Source organism: Phascolarctos cinereus, unplaced genomic scaffold (genome assembly GCF_003287225.1).
Source record: "Phascolarctos cinereus isolate Bilbo 61053 unplaced genomic scaffold, phaCin_HiC Scaffold_9;HRSCAF=440, whole genome shotgun sequence".
Lineage (NCBI taxonomy): Eukaryota > Metazoa > Chordata > Mammalia > Diprotodontia > Phascolarctidae > Phascolarctos > Phascolarctos cinereus.
Genome location: NW_027556402.1, coordinates 192,825,859 through 192,850,617, shown reverse-complemented (window position 1 = coordinate 192,850,617; position 24,759 = coordinate 192,825,859). Strand labels below are relative to the sequence as shown.

The following is a 24,759-nucleotide window of genomic DNA, read 5'->3' as shown; positions in this document are numbered from 1 at the left end:
TCCTCCTGTAAAAATGAAGATAATAACCCCTGCCTACCTCACTGGGTTAAGGAACAAATGGGAGAACTCAAGGAAAGTGTTTGGTGGTGATGGTGGTTGTTTTGTGCGCAGTAAAGCACTAGATTACATGCTTCCTACTATCTTTTTCTTTAAGTTTCACAGAGTGTTTGAGTGGATACCTTAGGCTGAAGTTCAAGCACAGATAGTTCTTGTCTCTTACATCAGCCTAGAGGCCTCTTTAGTTTGGTGCAAATCAGACAGTCCTTGAAAGGTCACAATGATGAAGAGGAGGCTAACAACAAGGCCACCTCATTAGTGCTCTCAAATAGACAACCCTGAGCAGTGATTCTTATCCCCATTTCTAAATAAGGTTGCATTATAAAGGCAACACTGATGAGGGAGTGAGGAATCAGTGCCTTTGATAACTGAGTTGTAGGAGATTGGAGGCCCCCTCACCTTAAAGGCAGGGACTGTCTATTTCTGCTCTATTTGTACCCCCCAGTGCTTAGCAGAGTCTGGTATGTAGTAAGTGCTTAATAAAGGCTTCTTGACTTGACTTGTCAAAGACAGCTCTGCAGGAATATTGCCTCTGCTACTTGCTACCCGTGTGACTTTGGACAGAAAGCTCATATTTTCATTGAACATTCATATGGTTTTTACTGCAGAAAGTGAGAGATTCACTTTGCTAGATACTTATTCCGCCCAACTGAGCAGTCCGTGTATAGACTAGGCATTGTACACATAATGGAACATCTAGCATTAAGCCCTCTTTTTTAAATTTAAACTTATTTTATATTCCCAAGGATTAATGCAGTGCCTGGTATGAAGTAAGCACTTAACAAAGGCTTATTCACTGACTGATTTTTCATTTACCGGGCATTTATTTTCTCTCCTGTCCTCCCCTCTCCCAATTTAAAGAAAAAGAAAAACAAACTCCCCCCCAATGTAAATATGCATAGACTTTTCTTATTGCAGTGTTCCATGGAGTTTTATCAAAATGGCCAGGACTAATTATTATGGTTTCTCTCCCTCAAGTCTCTCACCCCACTCCGGCCCATTTTCTACATTGCTGCTGGAGTAATTTTCCTTAATTGCAAATCTAACCATGTGACTCCCTTATTCATTTCAGCCCCAGTGGCTTCCCATTGCCTCTAGGATAAAATGTAAACTCCTGTGTCTAGTTTTTAAAGCCTCATACAACCTGGCCCCTACCTGTCTTTCTTGAACATTACTCTACGTCCTGTACCTTGCGATCCAGCCAAACTTCCTTCCTTTGTGCTCCTCGCATGTGATATGGCGTCTTTCATCTGCCTGCTATTGCACTGTCCATCCTCCATACCTAGAATTCACTGCTTTCTTCCCTCTTCCTCCCAGCCTTTCATTAAGACTTGTCTGAAGTTCTGTCTTTTGCATGAAGCCTTTCATGAGCTTTCCAATGTCTAGTGCCTTCCCTCTAAAAACGACTACTCTGTATTGAACTACTTTCTATGTATTTCTGTTTATTCACTTTGTGCTGTAAAATATATACATTTAGTTATCTCTCCAGTTAGAATGCAAGCTTCCTATAGAGATTATTTCATTTATTCATTCTCTAGTTTATACCAGTGCCTCACACGGTTTGTTGCTATTCAATCATTCAGTCATGTCTGATTCTTTGTGACACCATGGACCATGCTGTCCATGTGGTTTTCTTGGCAAAGATTCTGGAGTGGTTTGCCATTTCCTTCTGTAGTGGATTAAGGCAAACAGAGTTAAGTAACTTGACCAGCATCATACAGCTAGTAAATGTCTGTCTGAGGCCTGGTTCAAACTCAGGTGTTTCTGATTCCAGGCCCATCTCTCTATCTACTGAGCCACCTAGCTGCCTCCTAGGCAAACTGTGGTTAAATGACTTGCCCAAGGCCAAACAGTTAATAAGTATCTTATCCCAAATTTGAACTCAAATCTTCTTGACTCCAGTCCTACCACTCCATCCACTGAGCCCTCTAGCTTGTTGATTGGTTGATAATTAGGCCATATGTTGCAGTATTAATAGAGAAAGATTAAAAATAAAAAGATCTGGGCTTATTTCCTGACTCCACTACTGAACCGCTTAGGTGAGCTTGGAGAACCCACAGAGTTTAGTGGAAAGAACATGGGATTGGAAGTCAGAAAGCTTCAGCTCACATCTTGTCTTAGCCCAGGTCTTATGTGACCATGCTAAGTGTGCATGATGCATCGTGCTCATCTATTTTCTCCATTTGTAAGAGGTAACAGGTGGAGTAAATGTGTGACTTTTTAGTTCCCTACCATTTTTAAACCCTCAAATCCTAGGCCCTAAATTATTTCTCAGTGGGCTTTACCATCTTTGACTTCCTTGGGGTATATGCTTAGTACTGAGATTACAGGGTCCAAAGGTATGAGCATTTTAGTCCCTTTTCTTATGTAATTCTAGATTTTCCAGAAATCTAATGCCCTTGTTTTACAGTTAAGGGAATAGTAACTTAGAAAGAGGAAGTGACTTTACCAGAGTCACACAGCTTAGAGTTATGACTTGAATCTATATCTTCTGAATACAAATTCATCATGCCTTTTGGACTTGTAGCCCACAGACTCCTTTCTCTCTCTCCAGAGCAGCATGCTTATTGTCTGGTTTGAAATGTACATTGTAAGGAAGTTAGAACCCAGAGACCTTTACTCCAGTGTAGATTATTCTAGATCTTAGTTTAGATTTGATTCAAGGAATTTGGGAGCATGCGAGTCAGTCACCTCACACTCTTAGTATAAACTCATCCTTTTGTGTATATTTGGCTTATGTAGAACCTATGGAAAAAAAAAAAAGTCCATCTCTTCAAAATGTCTGCCCAAGCAAGTTCCAAACTACCCTGACATCTACTGAATTAAGTATAATTGACTATTTTCATTTTTTCCCTAAGATGCTGACCAGTACAAATATGGGAAGAACCGTGTAGAAGCAGATGCTAAGAGGTTGCAGACCAAAGAAGAAGACTTGCTAAGGAAGAAAGAAACTCTGCGTAACCGCCTGGCTCAGCTTCGAAAAGAAAGGAAAGATCTTAGAGCAGCCATTGAAGTGAATGCTGGTATGAAAAAATTCAATTTGATTGGCCTTAGAATGCTGTTAGAATTCTTGATCCCCCATGTTTCATTTCCTCTTGGTTTAAAATATCTCAAACCCAACAAGGCACTCTTCTTATAAGGATGTCAGATGGCCACTCTGATTTCGGTTGCATGGTTGTTTAGCAAAGGATAAAGACCAGTGCAGTGACGTGTTACCTACTAGTTTAATAAGAACAATGATAATGATTCATATGTAGTATTTGCAGAAGCAAGATTTAGATATTGGAAACTGAAGTTTTCTATTATCTCTTGCCTCCCTGTCCCAGAAGATGGTTTATATCATCTTAATATTTTTGATACCAAAATGATTGATACCAAAACTTAATGTTAGAAGACATCTGAGGAAGGAGAGATGAGTATAGGATTGAGCAGCCAAAGAAGGCTTTATAATGAGGGCAAGGGTGGAGTTTTGAGGATGAGTACTTGAACTTAAGACTTGATTTACTATTATTGGACTGGCATTACTGTTACCAATTACAATATCAAAGAAATTTGTCAGGGTTCTGGGCTTAATAAGGAAAATGTAGAATTTTTTCTCTGCTTTTTGTAGGAAGTGATAGTAGGAATGGTAGAAAACCTCGAGTGATTCATTTAACAAACATTTGTTTTATGCTTAGTTTGTATAAGACACTGAGTTAGGTACTAAATATGGAAGCTAGATGGGGTATACAGAGCTGGGTCAGGAGTCAGGAAGACTTGAGCCTAAATCAGGCCTCAGACACTTCCTAGCTGTGTGACCCTGGGCAAGGCAATTAACCTCTCTTAGCCTCAGTTTCCTCATCTGTAAAATGGGCATGGTAATAATAACACCCATTTCCCAAGGTTTGTTGTGAGGATCAAATGAGATAATATTTGTAAAGGGCTTAGTACAGTGCCTGGCACATAGTAGACATCCAATAAATGCTTCTTTTTCTAATGATCCTATTCTCAGGAAGCTTATAATCTCAAGGTAGAGAAAGACTTACATATAAATAGCTGATATAGAGAGGGTGAGATAAGTGCAAAGGAGAGATCTGAACAAGGTACTCTGAGATATTTGAGGACAAAGTAATGGCTCTCATGGGATGGAGGAGGGGGACAAGTGGGGAAGATGCTCTTATTTTAGGGATTCTTCACAGTAAAATGGGACGATGTTTACTTCACCTACCTCATAGGGTTTTCATGTGGTACAGGAGAGAGTGATTACTTAAAGTCCAATACAAGTGCTGATTAGTGTTTGTTGATGTCTTAAGGCTAGTAAGATTGCTCCTGAAGGATCTGAGAGAGGAAGAAAAGCAGAGAAACTATCTGTAATTAATAGACAGTCATTGAAGGGGACTGGGCAAATGAAAGAAAACACCAGTCATTCCTGAATATGTAATTAGGGGTCATAAATCCAGAACTGGAAAGGATCCATGTTTCCTTCTGGCAAACTGTACTCCAATATAGTTTGAGCACCAAAGTCCCGGAATTATGCAGGAGGGGAGGGAGCTATATATTTATTCTAGTCATTTTCCATAAGAGGAAACTAGAGCATGGAGAGAGGGAGTGACCTGGTCTAAGATTTGTTGTTGTTGTTCGGTTATTTCAGTCATGTTCAACTCTTCGTGACCCCACCTGGGGTTTTCTTGGCAAAGATACTACAGTGGTTTGCCATTTCCTTCTCCAGCTCATTTTACAGTTGAGTCCACTGAGGCATACAGGGTTAAGTGACTTGCCCAGGGTCACACAGCTAGGAAGTGTCTGAACTAAGGTCTTCCTGACTCCAGGCCCAGAGCTCTGACCACTGAGCCACTTAACTTCCCCCTGTCTAAGATTAGACTCAGAGTTAATGGCAGGGTGAGAACTCAAGCCCCTTCCTTCTTTCTTCTAGTCCAGTGATCTTTTCACTACATCAGGCTCTCCATATTCTAGAAAATAAGACTTTGTTCCACAACTTAAGAAACGTTAAGATGACATAGACCTGGTCATTGGCTTTAACAGAGAAACTTTTTTTTTAATCCACCTTTGAACCTGATTTCAGAGGTCGTTTTCTTTTTGCTTTTGAAAACCTTTGCCTGATATTGAAAGAATGCTGTTTTCTCTGGGTTCTAGGCAGGAAGACCCAAGTTATTCTAGAAGATAAGCTGAAGAAGCTGGAAGAGGAATGTAAACAGAAGGAGACAGAGCGTGTCAATCTGGAGTTGGAACTCACAGAGGTCAAAGAAAGCCTCAAGAAAGCCTTGGCAGGGGGGATCACACTGGGTCTAGCAATTGAACCCAAATCTGGAACCTCAAGTCCCCAGGTAATCTCTCATGCCCCTTACAGACAGTAGCTGTTGAGGTCATGTTTAGAAAGCTGCCATGTCAAGAATAATTATTTTTATCACCATTGTTATTAATATTAATTATACTTACAATTATATATTATCATAGGATCATAGGTTTGGAGCTGGAAGGGACCTCAATGACCATCTCATCCGACCTCCTAATTATGAGGAAATTGAAGCTCAGAAAGGTGTAATTTGCCCTGGTCACACAAGCATTGAGTGCCTGAGGCAGGTTTTGAACTCAGGTCTTCTGACTCCAAAGCCCCTCTTTCCACTGTTATCATACCGACTCTTTATTTCAGTGAAATAATACTTATTATTTTTGCTATTTGAATAATAAATCACATTTCTAGAACATTTTAAGGTTTACAAAGCTCTTTCCTTTCAAACTTTTGAAGGAGTTAATAGAAATATTATTATTCCTAATAATTTTACGTAAGAGGAAACCATTTTACAAAAGATGAAACTAGAGCACAGAGAGTGGGAGTGACCTTGTTTAAGATTCGACTCCAAGTTAACAGTAGGGCAAGAACTCAAACCCTTTACTTGTTTCTTCTAGTCCAGTGATCTTTTTGCTACATCAAGCTCACTGTATTCTAGAAAACATAGATGATATAACTGAGTCTCAGAGACTAGTCAGATAACTAGTATTGGGGCCAAGAGTGGAAACCAAATATTTTGACTCCAAGATCAGTGCTCCTTTCACTAACCGTCTTTCTCTTTGATGACTTTCAGGCACTGAAATGCAGCTAGATTAATTTATTTACTTCACTTTGGGAAGGGTTTTGGACAGACTGAGGGGAAATAGGGGGAGGAATATGTAAGGAGGACAGGCCATTATGTATAATATACATGCCATGTACCATATGCTAAGCCTTGAGTTTTTATTTCTTTGTTTTATGCATAGATACTTTTTTTTAAACCTCTTATGAGACTGGTCCTAGATTTAGACCTCAAATAAACCTGACTTAATAAGAGAAAATGTCAAGAGTAATTAATGAAAGCTAAAAAAATATCATTCACTCTTCTCTATCATAACCTATATGGGATGAGGATATCTTCTAATGGCCTTCCATATTGGGTTTCCTGAAGGGTGATTTAAAGAAAGCGCTTCCCAATCTTCCTGAGTTTCTCCCCTATCCTTTTTTCTTCTTCTAGCAGAGGAAATGAAAGCCAGGTTGTCATTTGGAAGGATAGTATTAAGATGTATTGGCCGGTTTTCCTCTCACTTATTCATATTTCATTAATTCCTCTTCCTTTTGGATTTCCTATCTTTTTTTTTCCTTGTCTATTGGTCTCTATCACTGCTCTGGCCTTTGCCACGATCAGTCCCTATAGACAGGGGAGCTTCTGCAGAATGGCTGCAAATAAAATTGGTGTTGACCTAGCTGGACCTCCATGGGGTCACTGTGGCCAGAACAGAGCAGTTCTAGAGCATCAGAGACTCACATATCATCTATTGATGCCTTCTTTCTCTTATCTTCTTTTAACCTTGTAATCATATATTGTGATTATGTAGTATAATCATTAGCATGGAGTCATGTATAAAAGTGATGGATTTGGATTCAGAAGACCTGGTTATGAATCCCAGCTGTCTTGCTTGTTATCTAACCATTTCCAAGTAACTTCAACCCTCTGGGCCTTAGTTTCCTCATTTGTACAATGAGGGGTTGGTTTAAATGATCTCTAATCTCTCTTCTAGCTCTGGCCCTTGTGATTTGGTAGCAACTTATTGACTTGCTCAGCTGACATCTTTGCCTGGGAAATGTGTAGAGGGAGGACAGGGTTTGGGGGGAAGGATTCTTCCACCACCTGGTTACAACTATAACCATGATTTGAAAAAATTTTGGGTGGTAAGTGAAAATAAGCACATCCATGGTATTAGTGAGTTCTTGGGGAACTTAGAGCCACCTGGTTTAATAATGATTAGAATACTGTTCTGCCAAAGAACATTTTAGAGTCTGAGGCTCGCATTTAAATGAATTAAAGATTCTCTTAGGAATAATAATAATAAGAAGAAATATTTGTAGAGTTTGAACCTTTAATTCTTAGGAGATCACAATTGGGAAACCGTAAAATCATAAATGCTTCCTACAGAGGGATTAATCAGTTACTAATGTTGGGTAGGGCAGAGAGGATTGGTAATAGGTAATCATGGTGGCCACAGCCTATAAGGATATTTTTTGTAATGGCTCACTTTTGTGTTTGTCACCCATAAAATATCTTTGAATACAGGTAGGCATCTCTGTTAATTGTGGGTAGACAGATGAACAGACAGATATCATATACTAAATCCATCCTTAGTAGAAACATGGCCACTCAAGATGACTGAATTCCACAAGTGATATCCAAGTGTAGTACAATTGAAAGATGCCTGGATTGGTAGTAACCAGGACTATGAATCTGGATCTGCTGCTTGCTATCCAAGTTACCTTAGGCAAGTCACTCTTTGGGTTTCTGTTTGCCTATATGTAAAGTAAGGGTATTGAATTAACTGTTCCCTAAGGAACAAGTTTCTATGCTCTGTGATTTAATTCTCCAAGACTGTTGCCAGGCATCGTTGTTCTTAGTCTCTCATCTAAGTGAATTTTCCAGACAACAAAGGAAGAAAGTACATATGAAAGTAGGAAGAATTCTAGAAATAATGTAGCATTATTATTTTAATTTTTTCATAGTGCCATAAAGTTTTGAGCTGAGAATGTTTTTAGAGAACATTTAGTACAAGTCCCTCATTTTTACGGTGAGGAGACTGAGGCCAAGAGAGGAGGTAACTTGCCCAAGGTCATGCAGATAGTAAGTGAAACCAGGTTTCAAACTCTGTTCTTCTGACTCCAAACCCAGTTCTCTTTTCATTGGATCATGCTGCCTCCCAAGAGCCATTTTCTACTTTAAAATAAAACTTGCTCCTGGAAAAATAGAGACCCTCAGGAAACCATGCCTCACGTGGGATTTTCATTCTCTGTGCTGTCAGTCTCCAATTTTTAGGCACCGAACTCTGGAAAATTCTCCCATCTCAAGTTGTGACACCAGCGACACTGAATGTTCAATGCCAGTGAACAGCGCGGCAGTTCTGAAGCGACACCCACCGACATCTGGCAACTCTCCTTGCCGGGGTCATGTCCTTAGGAAGGCAAAGGTGAGAGACCTCTGGCTTTATCAGAACCATCAGGATTGGCAAAAATAGAGCCTTCCTGCTCCCCAAAGATCCTGTAAGAAGACATAAGGGTTTGGCCACAGTCTCTGTCCTTGAGCCACCTCTAGACCTCCAGATGAGTCAGGGTAATTAGAGATTTTGCACTCAAAGAATGATGTGGGCCTAGACTGTGCATACTATATATTTATTTTTATGTCTTTGAAGCTGGTAATGTGAAAATAATGATCCAAAATGGCACAGTGGGAGGAGGAATGAGAGTCAGGAAATTTGGGTGCTTGGCTTAGCTCTTTCTCCAGCTGGCTCAGTGGCTTTGGGCAGGTCAATCACTTCCTCTCTCTGGTCTCAGTTTCTAAAACTCTAAAACATCATTACCGTACTAGGTAGGACTCTAAACTCTACTATTTTTGTCTTAAATTTTTTTTTTCAATTAATAAGCATTTATTTTCTCTTCCTCTTACCTCCACCCTTCCCTCCACTGAGGAAAAAAATAATAAATAAAACTCTTGCAAGAAATACACATAGTCAAGCTAAAGAAATTCCCACATTGTCCTTGTACAAAAATATTGTCTCATTCTGTACCTTGAGTCCCTCATCTCTCTATCAGGATGTTTTATCACTGGTCCTCTGGGATCATGGTTGGTCGTTTTATTTATCAGAGTCCTTACATCTTGCAAGGTTATTTGTCTTTACTATGTGTTTTTTATTGTATGACTTGTTCTCCTGATTCTTCTCACTTTATCCTACATCAGTTCAGCCAGGTCTTCCTAGGCTTCTCTGAAATGGAGTGATTACATTGATATGCCATAATTTGTTCATCCATTCCCCAATTGATGGGCACTCTGTAAGTTTTCAGCTCTTTGTCTCTATAAAAAGTGCCTTTTTAAATATTTGTATACATATGGGTCCTTCTCTTCTTTCACTGTTCTCTTTGGGATATAGACCTAATAGAGTTATTTCTGGATCAAGGGGTATAGACAGCTTCGTGATGTTTTGTGAATAATTCCAAATTGCTTTCTAGAATGAGAAGTCTTAATAAATAGCTCCACCAACAGTACAATAATGGACCAGGCCTTCCAACCTTTGTCATTTTCCTTTTTTGTCAACTTTGCTGATGCGATGATATTAGATGAAACTTTGGAGTTGCTTTAATTTACATTTCTCTAATTATTAATTATTTGGAGCATTTTTTTCATATCCCTATTGAATGCTTGGATTTCTTTTTTGAGAACTGCCTATTCATTTCCTTTTGACCACTTGTCAATGAGAAAATTGCTCTTATTCTTAAAAATGTGAATCACTCCTAATTCCTTTCTAATCTTAGATGCATGTTTTATTTGTACAAAAACTTTTAAAAATTCATGTAATCAAAATTCTCTAGTATATTTTCTGTGGTCCTTTCTGATCTTTATTTGCTTATGAACTTCTCTTTAATCCATGGATGTGAAAGGTAATTTCTTCCTTCCTCTTCTACTTTGTTTGTGATGTGACCTTTTATATCTAAGCCATACATCCATTTGGAACTTAGATATTTTTCTAAACCTAATTTCTGCCAGACTGCTTTCCACAGGATATCTATTCAGCTAGAGATTGGACTTAATGAGGTTTTTTCCAGCAAAAAGATTCTGTGATGTACTTGTGGTGTCTTCTCCTTTATCCCTGTCCTACTCTGGGGTGGTCTTTGGGGACCGTTTTAGATCATCTTCCCTTTTTGCTCTACCAGATCTCCCTAAACAATCTTACTTGCTCGTTCTAACATCATCTAAGTAGACCTTGCATTTGTAGATAACTTAGTGCATATTTTTAGACCAGTCATGTTAGACTCAAACAGGAATGGATCCCTGTGGGCAGCATATTGACTTAGAAAACCACAAATTAACATTATCTACATTGTATTGTATTTATGCATTTATTACATTTTAATCTGGTTTTGGTCATACTCTTTGCAGACGGAGCAAGATACCTCTGGTTTAAAGTATTTTCGTGTGCATTCTGATAGATGAATAATATACTTGGCCTAGGTGAATGATACCTTCCATTTTTTCAGAGTATGTTCTTGTTTTCAACAATGCTCTCCTGTTCACAGTACCCAGGAAAGTGAGGCAGGAGGAGTAGAGGAGATAAGGAGGGAGGTACTGTGTAGGATGCTAGAAAAGGCACTGGTTCTTGAGATACAGGGTCTGGGATCACATCCCTTCTCTGACCTCTCCACCTGGATGATTTGGAGCAGATTGCTTAATCTCTATAACCTTTAGACTCCTCATCTACAAAAAGAAGGGTTGGCCTATGTGGCTTCTGATTTCATAAGTGGGAAAACTGATTCTCAAAGGGGTAAAGTGAACTGTGTGAGGAAGGGACAATATTCTAACTCTGAATTGATTTCTCCCTTTCTGTATATCATCCCAGAGATCTGAAAAGGTCCTGCCACTTGAAGTTGAATAGATAGATAAATCTCTGTGCTTCTTCATTAATATAATACTATTTCTTAGGGGAAAAAATGTGTGTGTGTGTGTGTGTGTGTGTGTGTGTGTGTGTGAGAGAGAGAGAGAGAGAGAGAGAGAGAGACAGAGAGACTGTCTCTCTCTCTCTCTTTAAATACATATATATATATATGTATATATATATATGTATATATATATATATATATGTATGTATGTATGTATGTATGTATGTATGTATGTATATGTGTGTGTCTCTGTGTGTGTGTGTGTGTATCCAGAGACAGAAGACTGGATGTCCATAACTTGTCTAGGCTAAAGTATAGTAGCTACTTGTAGGCCTAATGCCAACATTGATTGGCATGAGAGTTTTGACCTATTCCATTTATGATCTGGGCTACTCTGCCCCTCTTTAGGCAGCCTGCTGATGCCCCTTTCTTGGAGGTTTACCATACTGATAGAGGACTTACTATGGATAACCACACACAGCTTAACCTACGGTAGCTCAGAACTCCTGAGCTCAAGCAATCCACCAACCTTAGCCTTTCCTGTAGCAGGGATCACAGGCCCAGGGAAGAGGAGGATTCTGATAGGGATGGCCACTAATTATGTTAGCAACGTTCTTTTCCAGAAAAAAATCTGGAAAAAAGAAAGAAAGGAAAGGAAAAAGATTTTTAAAAAGCCTCCCAATTTAACCATTTCCAGTTGATGTCAAAACAAATAGTACAGGATGATAGTCATTGAAAACATACTTGCCCATGTAAACCATGAGACATATGATTACATTAGTGGTAAAATCAGATTAATTTAATTTGTTCCAGTGAATGCCAGCCTTGGAGTTTTCACATCACTAACCCTATTAAACTCTCTAATTGATGTCATTATTTTTGCTGTAGAACAAATGTAATTCACATGACAGCCATTGGGGCCCATTCTGAATTGGCTGAATCTATGTATTTTCCTGAACAATGGAGTTGTTATTGGATAGAAATATGGGTGTTAACCACTGGCAAAATTCCTAGATTCTAATGTATTTCCTTGGAAAGTTCCCCGATCATTTTAGATATAAACAATCTCTGAAACATCTGGTGTTCATAGTGCCCTGCAGCTCTTCCCTCTAGATCATGTGTATTGTTAGACATTCAGGGAACCAGGATTGACGCTCTTACTTTCAACTGCCCTGCCCTGAAATCCTTACCTGGTCTAACCTGTGGCTCCTCTAACATTTCTCAGGCATATGTCCTTCCAGTGGATTGTGACATTTGTCTGGGATAAATGTTTAGAATAAGATTATGCTATGACACAATCTGTGCGATCGATAGCAAACAATAAATGTTCTCATGGTATTCCTTTTGGATTGCGAAGGCTGTTTCTGACTCAGAGATAACTATAGAAACTGAGGCGGACATCACTCTCATGACTTCAGTTTGTGAAGATTGATCTCAGCTGCCAGTAAAACAAAGCACTCCCAAAGGTTTCCATTTCCTTGGTCACCATCACTCTAGACCTATGAGGTTGTCACATTCTTATTCGTGCACGTGTCACAGCCCTATGATAGGTTTTAAGCTTCTTGGAAAGAAGGACTCTTGTTCTTCATCTTTGTAGCACCTATACCTCACACGGTGTCTTAAATATAACACATGCTCAATAAATGTCTGCTGAATCAATGAATTTTAAATCATACTCTATGTTGAAAGAATTGGATAAGGCCTTAGAATGCCAGAGCTGGAAGGAAACTTAGATGAGGTTATCTAATCCGACGCCGCCACTTTGCAGCTCAGAGAGGAGAAAGAACTTGCCCAAAGTCCCATTTCATGACTAGTAAATGTCTTTCACCCATATAAAATTCCCACTGAAACTCACATAGAAAAGGCTGTGTCTAGGAATCACAGAACTGTGGATTCTCACAGTTATAAGGGACTGAAGCCCTAGAATAATGCTAAGGCTTTATGGTATCATGGAAGGCACCCTCAATTTAGAATAGAAAGACCTAGTGAGTCTCGCCTCTGCCATTTTGTGCCTTTGTGGCCTTGGGCAAATCACTGATTCTCTTTGGGCCTCAGTTTTTTCTTATATAAAATGGGGCTACTAACACTTGCTCTACCTACCTCACAGGATTGTTGTGAGGATCAAATGAGATAATGTATATAAAACATAATATATATGTTATATGTATATATAATGTATATTGATAACTGTACAGAGCCATTGCAGAATCACAGTGTCAGAATTGGAGGGGGCCTGATCCAGTCACCCCCTTCTATAAACTGACGCCAAGAGGCAAAATCATACAGTTTAAAGCTGGGACTTCAGAGCACATTCATCTCCCCCCCCCACCATCCCCTTCCCCATTTCAAGGACATGCCTGTCTATTAAGTGGAAAAGCTGATTCGGAACTAGGTCTTTTGACACCGCATCCAGTACTCTTTCCATCACACATTACCTCCCCTACTAGTAGTAGCTGAACAAGAGCCTGCGATGTAGAAAGGACCTTAGATAAAGATGCCTGGTAGCATGAAATGGTCCAAAATTCTCAGGCTTATGCTATGTGGTGGTTAAAGTTAGGGGTGTAGAAATTTTTTGGGGGGTGTGGTGGGGTAGGGGACTCTAATCTTTTTCAGTTTTTGCCTCTTGGTTTATATAGCACTAGAAATGCTGACCCACAGAAGCCTAGATCCTAGGAAACTAGGTGAATCGTGTTCTCTGTCACCAGTGACAGATGCAACAGAAATCGATCAGGATATAGTGAAAGGAGTGCTTGATTTGGGATCACAGGACCTGTGTTTGCATGTTGGCTTTGCTACTTTCTAGCCATCCAATCATACATGAGTCTCTTAATCTCTTTGGGCCTGTTTTCTTCCTCAGTAGAGCAAAGGGCCCAGACCAGACTAGGTCCTCTTTGCAGTTACCTTCCATCTCTGAATCCTGTAGTCCTCTCAAGCAGATCCTTACCAAGGTCATAGGGGATGTTCAGCTGAGATGCTGCTGAATCCTCCGTGAGGCCTTGCCTCCTCTCCCCAGTTATGAGAGATCTCTGTCCCTCGTCATAATTTCTTAGAGGGCTTGGCATACCTCTCTATTTTGTTCCTACCACATTTTTCTTTTGCAAAGCCAGTTCTCTCACACCTTACTCCCCTCCACATTTTCTGTGATCCAGGGACACTGGCCTCCTTGCTCCGCTCCATTGCTGAGCTTTTCCCCTGGCTCTCCACCCTGCATGGAGCTCTCTCCCTCCTCATTTCTGCCTTTTGGCTTCCCTAGCTTCCTTCAAGTCTCCGCTAACACTTGTTAAGTATTTTCTATCTGCCAGACACTGGCACTAAGCTTGGAGATAAAAACAAAAGCAAAACAAAACAAAATGAAAAAGCAGTCTCTGTCCTCAAACCCACAGTCCAATAGGCAAACACAGGCAAACAGGTAGAAACCTAATATATGTAGGATAAAACTGGGGGATAATCTCTGAGAGAGAGCGTGAAGATTAAGGAGATCTGGGAAAGGTTTCTTGAAGAAGGTGGGATTTTAGCTGACTGTCTATGTTACATCCCTCACTCTCATATTAGACTATAAACTTCTATATTCTGGGAATTCCTACGTATCCCCAGAGCTTAGCACATAGTCTCGGACACTTAATAAGTGCTTAATAAATGTCAGCGGGTGTAATTGAATTAATATAGGGCCATGTGTATAGGCACTTACTAAGTATTATTTGAATAGTTGAATTTTATGACGTTGCATCAGAATTCTAATCAATACGTTGATTAATTTCCACTCTAGAGGACTGATGATGAACCATACTTTCCTCTTTATAGGAGAGAAGTGATAAACTAATGATTTGGAATGAACTATGGCATACTGTACTAGACGTTTTGGTTTGTTTTGCATTAATAATACTTCATTGTTAAAAGGGAAGGGATAGGGCAGTAGGATGTGACATTGATGTTTTTAAAAATGCATCCATGAGGTATTGGCTGAATGAGTTGTGGTATATGATTGTGAGGAATTACTATTGTGTTATACGAAATAGTGAGCAGGGTGGTTTCAGAAAAACCTGGAAAGATTTACATGAACTGATGCAAAATGAAGTGAGCAGAACCAGGAGAACATTGTACAAAGTAACAGCAACACTGTTCAATGATCGACTATGAATGACTTAGCTATTCTGAGAAATACAATGATCTACCAAGACATTTCTGAAGGACCTATAATGAAAAATGTAATCCACTTCCAGAGAAAGAATTGGTGGAATCTGAATACAGATCAAAGCATACAGTTATTTTGCTTTGCTTTTTTTCCCCTCGTTCTTTTTTTGTCTTTGTTTTCTTTCACAACATGATTAATGTGGAAATATGTTTTGCATGACTGCACATGTATAACTGTTATCAAATTGCTTGCCTTCTCAGTGATTTGGGAGGGAAAGAATTTAGAACTCAAAATTGTAAAAAATGAAAATTAAAAATTGTTTTTGGGGCAACTAGTTGGTGCAGTGGATACAGCATCAGCCCTAGAATCAGGAGGATCTGAGTTCTAATCTGGTCTCAGACACTTACTAGCAGTGTGACCCTGGGCAAATTACTTAACACCAATTGCCTAAAAAAATGTTTTTATGTGTTATTGGGAAAAAATACAATATTACAAATTTTAAAATGCAGCAATAAAGCATTAAAATAATTTAATCTATGGCTTACAATAAGTCTTGCAAATAACAGCCACTTAATAAATATGAACTGAATTCAATCAGTACTCTTAGTTCTTGGAATAATGATCTCTTGCCATGTGTTTTTGTTTCACTCTGTTTATTTCTCTAGGAATGGGAGTTGAAAAATGGGACATAAAGAGAATGGTGAAAGAATGAACCCACCTTTTAGAAGGCCTTACATCCTCTCATTCAAGACTCAGACAACAGGAGACTCAACTCGAAACGAGGCGTCAAGCAGCACAGCATCAGAGGTTTTGTAATTCTGCTCAGGTGCCAGTAGCTTGGCTCTCACTCCACTTGTACACTCTTTCTACTGTATATGGTGCCCTTTTTTTTAATGATTATTATTACTTATGACACTCTCATTTCCAACTTTGTGTAATGAAAAAAGCAAAATAAATCACACACACACAAAACACCCTAAAAAAGGAACAAAGATAAGTGACAGAAAAGGAGCAAAAGAATTGTAATGAGAAGGATTATGTCTAATTAAGTAATGACTTTCAACTGCCCTGGCTTAAATGGAACCCGATCACAGGAGTGTGAAGCCGGATGAGCCTGAGGCAAAATTCTCAGATTGGCATCTGCGGGAGTTTTGTAGTAGAACTGTCCCAGGTGAGGATGGCTCTAGGTGTGAGCCCGGATCTGATCCCTCGTGGATGGTCTTATTTGAAAAAGAGTGTCAGGAAGCATGTTGATCAATGTGATAGGACTGCTGGCATGAACTGAATGTCTGGTCCAGGAGATCCCTCTCCTCCCTCTCCCCCTCTCCCCTCTCTCTCCCCACCACCACTCCCCACCCCACATCATGCCCTTTCCCCCTAGTCATTAGAGATTTTGGAATGAAATAACTGTGATGTGAAACAATTCTTACTCTCTTTCCTCCTTCCTCCCCACCTTTGGACAGATGCTTTTCTCACTGGGACTTGAAAAGCTGCCATTTTTTAGCTGCATTTTTAAAAAATAACGTTTCTCTTTATTGTGTATTGTGTATGTGTGTGTTTTTCTAAAAGCACCTGGCATCTTCAGAGATATTTTGTATCGTAGTTTGTATTTTGTACTGCTTTTGAAAGGCAGCAAAGTGCTATTAATACTTTGATTCATTAGTTTGACCTCCCCTGCCTGCCCCCCATGTTCCTTCTCCCTCTCCTTCCTGCCTTTCAAATCCATATCATTTCAGTCCTCCCCTTCCTGAGAGCTGTCACTAGGAGTGATTCTGACAGAAGAGAAGCAAGTTTGATTTACTACCTGATGAAGTTGCAAATGTCACAGCTTATCAGCCATGATGGATTTGGTTGGATCAATCTTTTGATGAGTTCTGACCCTGGGAAGAAAGTAGGTTTGGGACACTTCCAGGCCCTTCTCTTTGATTTATTGATCTGGAGCCTTAATGTGGTGCCAGACTTGGCTGTGTTTTTTTTTTTTTCTTCCCCAGCAGCAGACCTATAAGGAATTGTGTCTTCATTGGTCTTTAAGATGATATTATATTCCACATTGGATTTTTTTATTCAATTTTATTTTTGTGGAGAGAGGCATGAGTTTAGTGCATCAAAGAGAGAAAAGCACCAACAGTGGTGGAAAAGATGGCAGGTCTGAGAACTAGATTTCCCCCAATATACCAGCAAGAAGATTGCTTAGAAAATAGACTGTGAGAGCTGGAAGGGACATGTCCCCCATTTTACAGTAAAGGAAATTGAGTCCTAGAAAGTGGAGGACTTCATCAAGATCACATAGCTGCTAAGAAGCTGACACAGAACTAGAACCCAGGTCTTCCATCTCCTAATCCATAGTTTAACCTAGCCCCAAGAGTGTCACTGTCCAGGATTATCTTCCTTGGGGAAAGGACAGTATGGTGATCAACTGACCAAATGACAGTCATTATTCAAAGAACCAGAGGTTTTCCTTCAGTACCTAAAAAGTCAGCTCATAGAAATATGCCCCGCTATGAACAGGCCAGCTCTTTCTCCCTCCAAGTTATTGTACTGGGGCACTTCAGTGAGCTGGGAGTTTTATAAGAATTAATCAAACAACAAAAGGGGAGAGACCTGAGTGTCTTATAGCTCTTCCTCACACAGTTCTTAATTGCACATAGTAGGTACTCAGCAAATATTTCTTGAATGAGTTGGTGGAGGAAACAAGCTGATATCAAATATTTATTCAAAGAATGCTACAAAGTCAGCATACTCAGTCTTATATTGTCTGCATAAGGAGAATTAATGTTAAAAAGTATGATTCTAATTAGGATCATGGGGGGCATAAATCATCTAAAATATCATAAGAAGAACTCTGGATATATGGAGTCAAAGGGCCTGTGTTCAATTCTCAGCCCTATTACTAACTTTGATCTTGGCCAAGTCTCTGGAACTCATTTTTCTCATCCATACGATGAAAAGGTTGGATGGAATGGAATGATTTTTTAAATGGTCCCTTCCAGCTCTCATCCTATGATCTATCAATATCAGAGTTGAAAGGGGTTTGATAAATCATCTCATCTGACCTCCTCATTTTATAGACGGCAGATCTTTGCTAGTCCTCTCTGTATTAAAATGAGAAAGTAGATGCCAAAATTTTAGAAAGATTTTCGACAGCAAAGGTTGAAACATGAGAAGTTCTTGACTTAGTTACTCAGAAGACCCCTAGTATCCTAGTTTATCAAGGTTTGGCTCAAGTAAATGCTAAGAAATTTAGGAAACTGGTATCAATGTTTATTACCTTTGATCCCCTAAAAATTCCTCTAAAGTGGTGGAGCTAAGTGGGAGGATGCACAGCCTACAAGGGCTTTGAAGAGCAATTTCTCTAAAGGGGAAGAGGAGAGGTCCTGCAAACGTTTGGATATGTGAGCTAGAAGCTTTACTTACCCAAGGAAGGTGCTCATGGAATTTTTTCTACTGGATTACCTGGGAGGTTGGGGAAGGGGGCTGGAGGGAAATTTGTCCATTGTTAGTTAATCAAAGCCATGTCCATTTTGTATCCCTGTAGAAATGTGAAAACTCTCTAAAGAGAAACAGTTCAGTCTACAACAGATTTCCTTCTTTCAAGGGTTGGCTAATAGTCTCTTATTCAACAAGAACAAACGTTTTCCTTTATTTCTTAAAGTACAAAATGGGCATGCTAAAATTAATGATCAATTTGAGATTCCCAAGATTTTGCCATCTTTAGGCCAAGTCACAGAATAGTAGATTTTGGGTTTGCAGATGGACCTCAGAGTCCATCTAGCTCACGAACTCCTGAAGCAGGATTCCTCTCCATAGGGGATGACCAGCCTATCAGTATCTTTTAGAGAGTACTGCATTCGAAGTCAGAGAACCTGAGTTCAAATTCCAGCTTTCCTACTTTGTAACTATGTGACCTTATACAAATCACTTCCCGTCTCTGGATCTCAGTCTTCTGCTCTGTAAAATGAGGGTTTAGACTAATTCAGTCTCTAAGGTCCCTTCTAGCTCTATAACCTGTGATCTTCTGTTTGAAGATACCTACTAAAGGAGAGCCCACTCCCTGTTAAGTCATCAGCAGAATCATCAAGGGCACTGGACCATTCTTCCTTCTGTTCTCATGATTGGCAGCCTTCTCTTTGCCCAGGAATACAATATGAAGCTCTGATTTTTCTTTAACCTATTATCTCTAGTTACAAAGAGAGGTAAAATAATAAACTTATACCCTTAATCCTAATCCTTTTATTGTTATGGTGCTGATAATTCTAGCATGCAACACTCCTGATAACATGGTGGCAATATGCCAACATGGAATCATAGAATGTTAGGGCTAGAAGGGACCTCAAAGATCCTATAATCCAACAGTTTTTAACTTGGGGTCCATGACCTTCCTTGTATGTGTGTTTTTTAAATTGATATTTGTGTTTCCATATAATTGTTTTCCTTTGTAATCCTATGTATTTTTACTTTATGTATTTAAAAATATTATTCTGAGGAGAAGTCCACAGGCTTCACCAGACTGTCAAAAGGGTCTGTGACAGAAAAGATTAAGAACTACTGCTCTAATCTAATCCTCTCATTTTATTGTTAGGGAAACTGAGGCTCAGAAGAGTGACTTACCCAAGGTTACGTAGCTGGTTATTGGCAGAGCCAGGAATGCCCTCAAGTCTGCTGACTCCCAATCTAATTTTTTTTATTTGTAATCCATTTTCAGTTGTGAACACTTTAAACCGGGTGGTCCACTTAAAAGCAGACCCACTAAAAATTATACTATGTTCCATGGAGCCCACTTTAAATGAGCCGCCCCATAAAAGAAGCACATAACCATGGGAATATCACGTGATGAGTGATACCCAGTGTTCCCCTTAATATTTAAGAATAAAAAAAGTTTGATTAGAAAGTAAGTTTAGGCATTTTGCTTCAAAGTAAGTTATTTATTTGTATATTTTCAATAAATATTGTTTTTAATTTATATCTGTACATATTTAAGATGCAAATCAGGCTTCTTGTCAGAATTTAGAGGGTGATATCATTTCCATTGACACACACCCTTCCAAATGTGCTCCACGTTTTGCCTGTTCATTAGCCATCTTGGCATCTTAAGGGCAAATGTGAGCCCGGTGGGCTTTTTGAAGCCCTTATGAAGGATTGTCTAGGAGTAGTAAACCATCTCCTCCTAGGTCTTTACCTTACACTGGCATTGTCCTTCTCAAGTATGTCAAAAGTATGTTTCTTCAAACCACAAACAGGACCCATATTTGTGGTTGAGCAGTAGAGCCAACACCTGGCTGGTAATAACAGCAGTCAAAGATCCTATCTTGGGAAAAGAGTCAGGTGGCCAACCTTAACTGGCTGGTGACAGTGCCCTGCAAAACACATGCTTGTTCTTTGAAACCCTGTACTGGAAAGACTCATTTTCTTTCCTTTGACTCTATATTGGTGAGGCACCATCTTCTCTCAAGATCTACCCTCTACATTATTTTTGCCTTCAAGAAGAATTCAAACACACCTACTGTATGGAGCATTCAGTAGAATATCCAACAGTTTTCCTTTCATCACCACCTACATGGAGATCTTAAATCTATCCAGACACAGGTAACCCTATTGCCAAAGCTGAGAGTTTTCCCCACCCCTGGAAGGCCAGGGAAATGTCCCTATAGTTGTAGAGTAGGAGGTATGATTGTCAAGCTGAGAGAAAGGAAATACAAAAAGAGGAAATAGAAAAATCCCTTAGTGTGATTACCTTGGCTTAATCAGTTAATTAACAAGCATTTATTAATTATCTACTCTGTGCCAGGCACTGGGGATACAAAAACAAAAAGCAAATAGCCCTTGTCCTCAAGCTTACATTCTATCCGATCAAGAAACATTTCTTAAGGGTCCAGTGCTCAAAACCTATCTGTAATGCCTCTGTGGGAATGTCCTTCAGGGATGATATGAGAACCATGGCATAAACTCAGTCTTAATATTTTACAATGTCATCTCCTCTTCAACCAGAAAAATCTTATTCAATCTGTATTACACCAAGTGACCTCAGGGTCTTTCCCCAAAATAAATTCCATCTATTAAGAATGAGGAATTAATAATGATAGCCCTCATTCTTACAATTTACAAAGAACATTCTTTATGATAGCCCTTTGAGTATAACTAAGGCAAATATTAATGCCTCTCTCTACTGATGAGGAAGCTGAGGCTGAGAAAGGCTTGTTCAAGGGCAGAGCTAGTCAGACCTGGAACTTAAACCTAGATCATATGACTATTAATCTCCTGTTCCATGTTGACTGGAGAAGTTGTTTTGGAGAAGGGAAAAAAAATGGGTTGCTGACTTCCAAAACAGGAGTTGAGAAAGGTTCTTAGGTTAACAAATGGTTGAAATTATTGTAAGGCACTTCCCAGAGGACCCCTGGGAGGGAGTGTGTTAGAGAGGGGTAGCACTCATTTTTTTTCAGTCCATCTCATATTAGCAGGAAACAATCTCCTACCTTATACTTTATGGTAAAAGTTGTAGATGGGAACTGCTGGAGGTTGATTATGTGGTAGTATTTTAGGCAAACCCATCTATACATAGTCACGATGGGAAACTCTAAATTAAGGTATTGACATCATCAGAGCAGAGTGATGGTTGTCTGTAAGCAACTCAAGAAAAAATGAGGTCATGGTCCCAGAAAATTGATCACTCGGTTCCATATTTAATTTAGGTCCACTTGGGAGCACAGGATAGATATAACAATGACATGCGCTTAATAGCCATTCATTGAAATAAGACACATCTAGGAGGAATATTTCCATTGAACTTCTATCATTCACCGTCAGACATGGTACCTCACCACTAACAGACAAAAATCGTGGTAGCTTTTAAATAGCATTTTCCTACATTTCCAGACATATTTTAAGATGGGTCTGTCATCACATAAACTATTTGCTAATGTCAAATTTTTGATGAAAGCATTAGGTATTTCCAATTCATGGCACAGTTTGGAAGGAGCAACATGAGTTTTGTTTCACAGCCTCTTGAAAGACTGTGTCCATCCAAAATGTGAAATAAACTTGTTGATCGATGCTGGGCAGAATTCTTCTCTCCCAGCAATACAACCTGCCTGTTTGTAATAGGAGAATCCATGTGATAAAGAGGAAATCCTTTTTTGGCCAGGAAAGGTACCTTTTAAAAATAGGAAATTGTCTTTCATTATATCGGTTTGTACACCTTTGCCTGAAATAGTTACAGATCTGTACTTCAAAACTATTCACATTTCTCTACACAGATACTATGATGCTATCAGGTATGTTTTGGTCATGGAAAGTATTTTTTAAACAGGGATCATTAGATCATAATTTTGAGGGACCAAAGCTGGTGGGTAGTTTTTTTTTTTCAATAGGCTAATTGTGTGTCAATTTTTCTAACCAAGAAAGAGATTATTAACGTTTCATTCAGCACCATTCTTTTCATTTCTAGACACTTTCAAAATTAATTGACCATGGTTATATGTTGTAAAATAATGTTCTCATATTAAGAATGTAATTATTTCCTTATTGTATTTTCTAAAAAAAACAAGATCGTATTTAAAATTCTCTGTAAAAGAACAAGCAAGGAACATGAAAAGAATTTTTTGGTTTATTTTTTTTTATTGACTATGTTGGCAGTGCCCATGATAATTGACTGTAAATAGATTCTTTTAACTATTTCTCAGTGTATTTAATTCATGGAAAACATGTAAAAAAAGCTTTGTTTTTTAAAATTTGAAATGGAAACCCCATTGATATAATTTCCTAGTTCCTTCATTTTAACTTTCTGCCTTTCTATTTAATTCTCCTAATGTCTTATGTGGTGTAGATACCGACTGGTGCCCCATGGCACGACACACCCATGTGTATTATTAATAAAATTACCCTATTTGAATAATGTTGTTGGAGCTTCTTTCTTCGGTTTATCATATATCAGAGGTTCCTAATATTTTGTAGGGAGGGGGTAGGTGAGATTCTTTTAGTTTCCATGATGTCTTCAGATCTAACCAGAGGTAATCCAACAAACATTTATTAAACATTTACTATATAGCAAAGTGTTGCTTCAGGTTCTGGGGATATGAAGTTCCTGTCCTCAAGGGGTTTATATCGTTCTGGGAAGGGACAAAGAGATACAAAATGTATGTGATAATCTGAGATCACTGGAAATCAGTAGGGTTGCTAGCAGTAGAGACACTGTTAATTGGCAAAATGGGTAGAACACGCAACCTGGAGTCAGGAAGACCTGAGTTCCAATTCAGCCTCAAACACTTGATAGCGGTGACCCTGGGCAAGTTATTTATCCACTCAGCCTCATCTGTAAAATGAAGATAATAATAGCTCTTGCCTCCAAGGGGTGTTGTGAAGATTAAATACAATAATATTTGTAAAGCATTTTTCAAACCTTAAAACACTATATGAAAGCCTTTTAGCCAGGGCAAGAATCTCTTTTTACCAGCACTATCAAGCTTCTGCCTTCACACTTCTAATGATAAGAAACTCTCAAGGCCACCTGATCCACTTTCTGTCCTGACTAAGTTAGGAAAACCTTCCTAAATTTTTACAATAAGCATTTATTAAACACCCATTGTATGTAATTTAATTGAACTAATTTCATAGAGCTAGAGCTGGGAGTGGAGGCTCTCTGGTCCCCTAACCTCATTTCACAGAGGCCCAGAGAAATTCAATGGCTCACCCATGCTTGTACAACTGCTATGTGTCTGAGGCAGGATTTGAACCCAGAATTTTGTGAGTCAGTGTGGTATAGTGGCTAGAGGCCTGTCCTTGGAGTCAGGGATACCTGGATTCAAGCATATACCGGTTTTATGACCCTGGGAAGCTACTTCTCAATTCTCCAGCTAGAAGAAGGAGTTGTTTCCTATTGGTAGAGGCAATTTTTCACTGGGAGCTCCCTGTACCAGTGAAATGACAGGTTCAGTTTAAAAACAAAAATGCCTCACTACCCCCTTCCCAAGCTTTAGGGGGAATCAAGTGAGTTCATGGATATGAAATGGCTTTGAGACTACAATAATAACTTTCGTAATTCCTACTTTTCTTAATTCTTTTTCAATCACAAGCATTTATTTTCTTTCCTTCCCACCAATACACCACCCTCACCCTCCTCCCACCTCCTTTAGAAAAGAAAAAAGAAAAAACAAAGCCTTTGTAACAAATCTGAATAATCAAGCAAAACAAATTCTTGTATTGCTTACATTCAATAGCACTTTGAGGTTTATAAAGCACGGGTTTTGGTAGGGCTTTTAAATACGCTTGTTTATAGCCGAGGAAATTATGTCTCAGTTCTGTGATTACTGCTCAGCCCACTGGCTCTGCTGACAAACGATGGGGACAAGCTTGGGCCTTGATTTTCTAACTCCTATTCCAGAGCTCTGCCCAGTATCCTACGCTTTCTTAGGTGTTATTGTGTCAATAATACGCCTATGCTGCTGTTATTTTTATCATAAATGCTCATCCGTGACATTACTTACAGTCTGACTGCACAAAAATTTCCTTCCCTGGATCCCACTCTTCTCTATGTATGATATCCCCTTATTAGAATAGAAACTCTTTTGAGGATGAGGCTTGTTTGTTTTTTGTCTACTTGTTAGGCACTTAATAAATGCCTGTTCATTCATTC

General features: G+C 39.1%; 1 protein-coding gene across 3 annotated transcripts in view; it reads left to right on the top strand.

Annotated features, from left to right (window-relative positions):
• AFAP1 (actin filament associated protein 1) overlaps nt 1–23,022 on the top strand; it is a 251,402-nt gene extending 228,380 nt beyond the window's left edge. For 2 of the 3 annotated variants that reach the window (XM_020992125.2, XM_020992127.2), the window contains 4 exons: nt 2,916–3,080; nt 5,191–5,381; nt 8,377–8,541; nt 15,800–23,022. In XM_020992125.2, coding sequence (XP_020847784.1) covers nt 2,916–3,080; nt 5,191–5,381; nt 8,377–8,541; nt 15,800–15,826 — 548 coding nt within the window. In that variant the 3' untranslated portion in view covers nt 15,827–23,022. The remainder of the gene's footprint in view (nt 1–2,915; nt 3,081–5,190; nt 5,382–8,376; nt 8,542–15,799) is intronic. The other variant, XM_078148735.1, reaches the window with a different exon arrangement.
• The last annotated feature ends 1,737 nt before the right edge of the window (nt 23,023–24,759 follow it).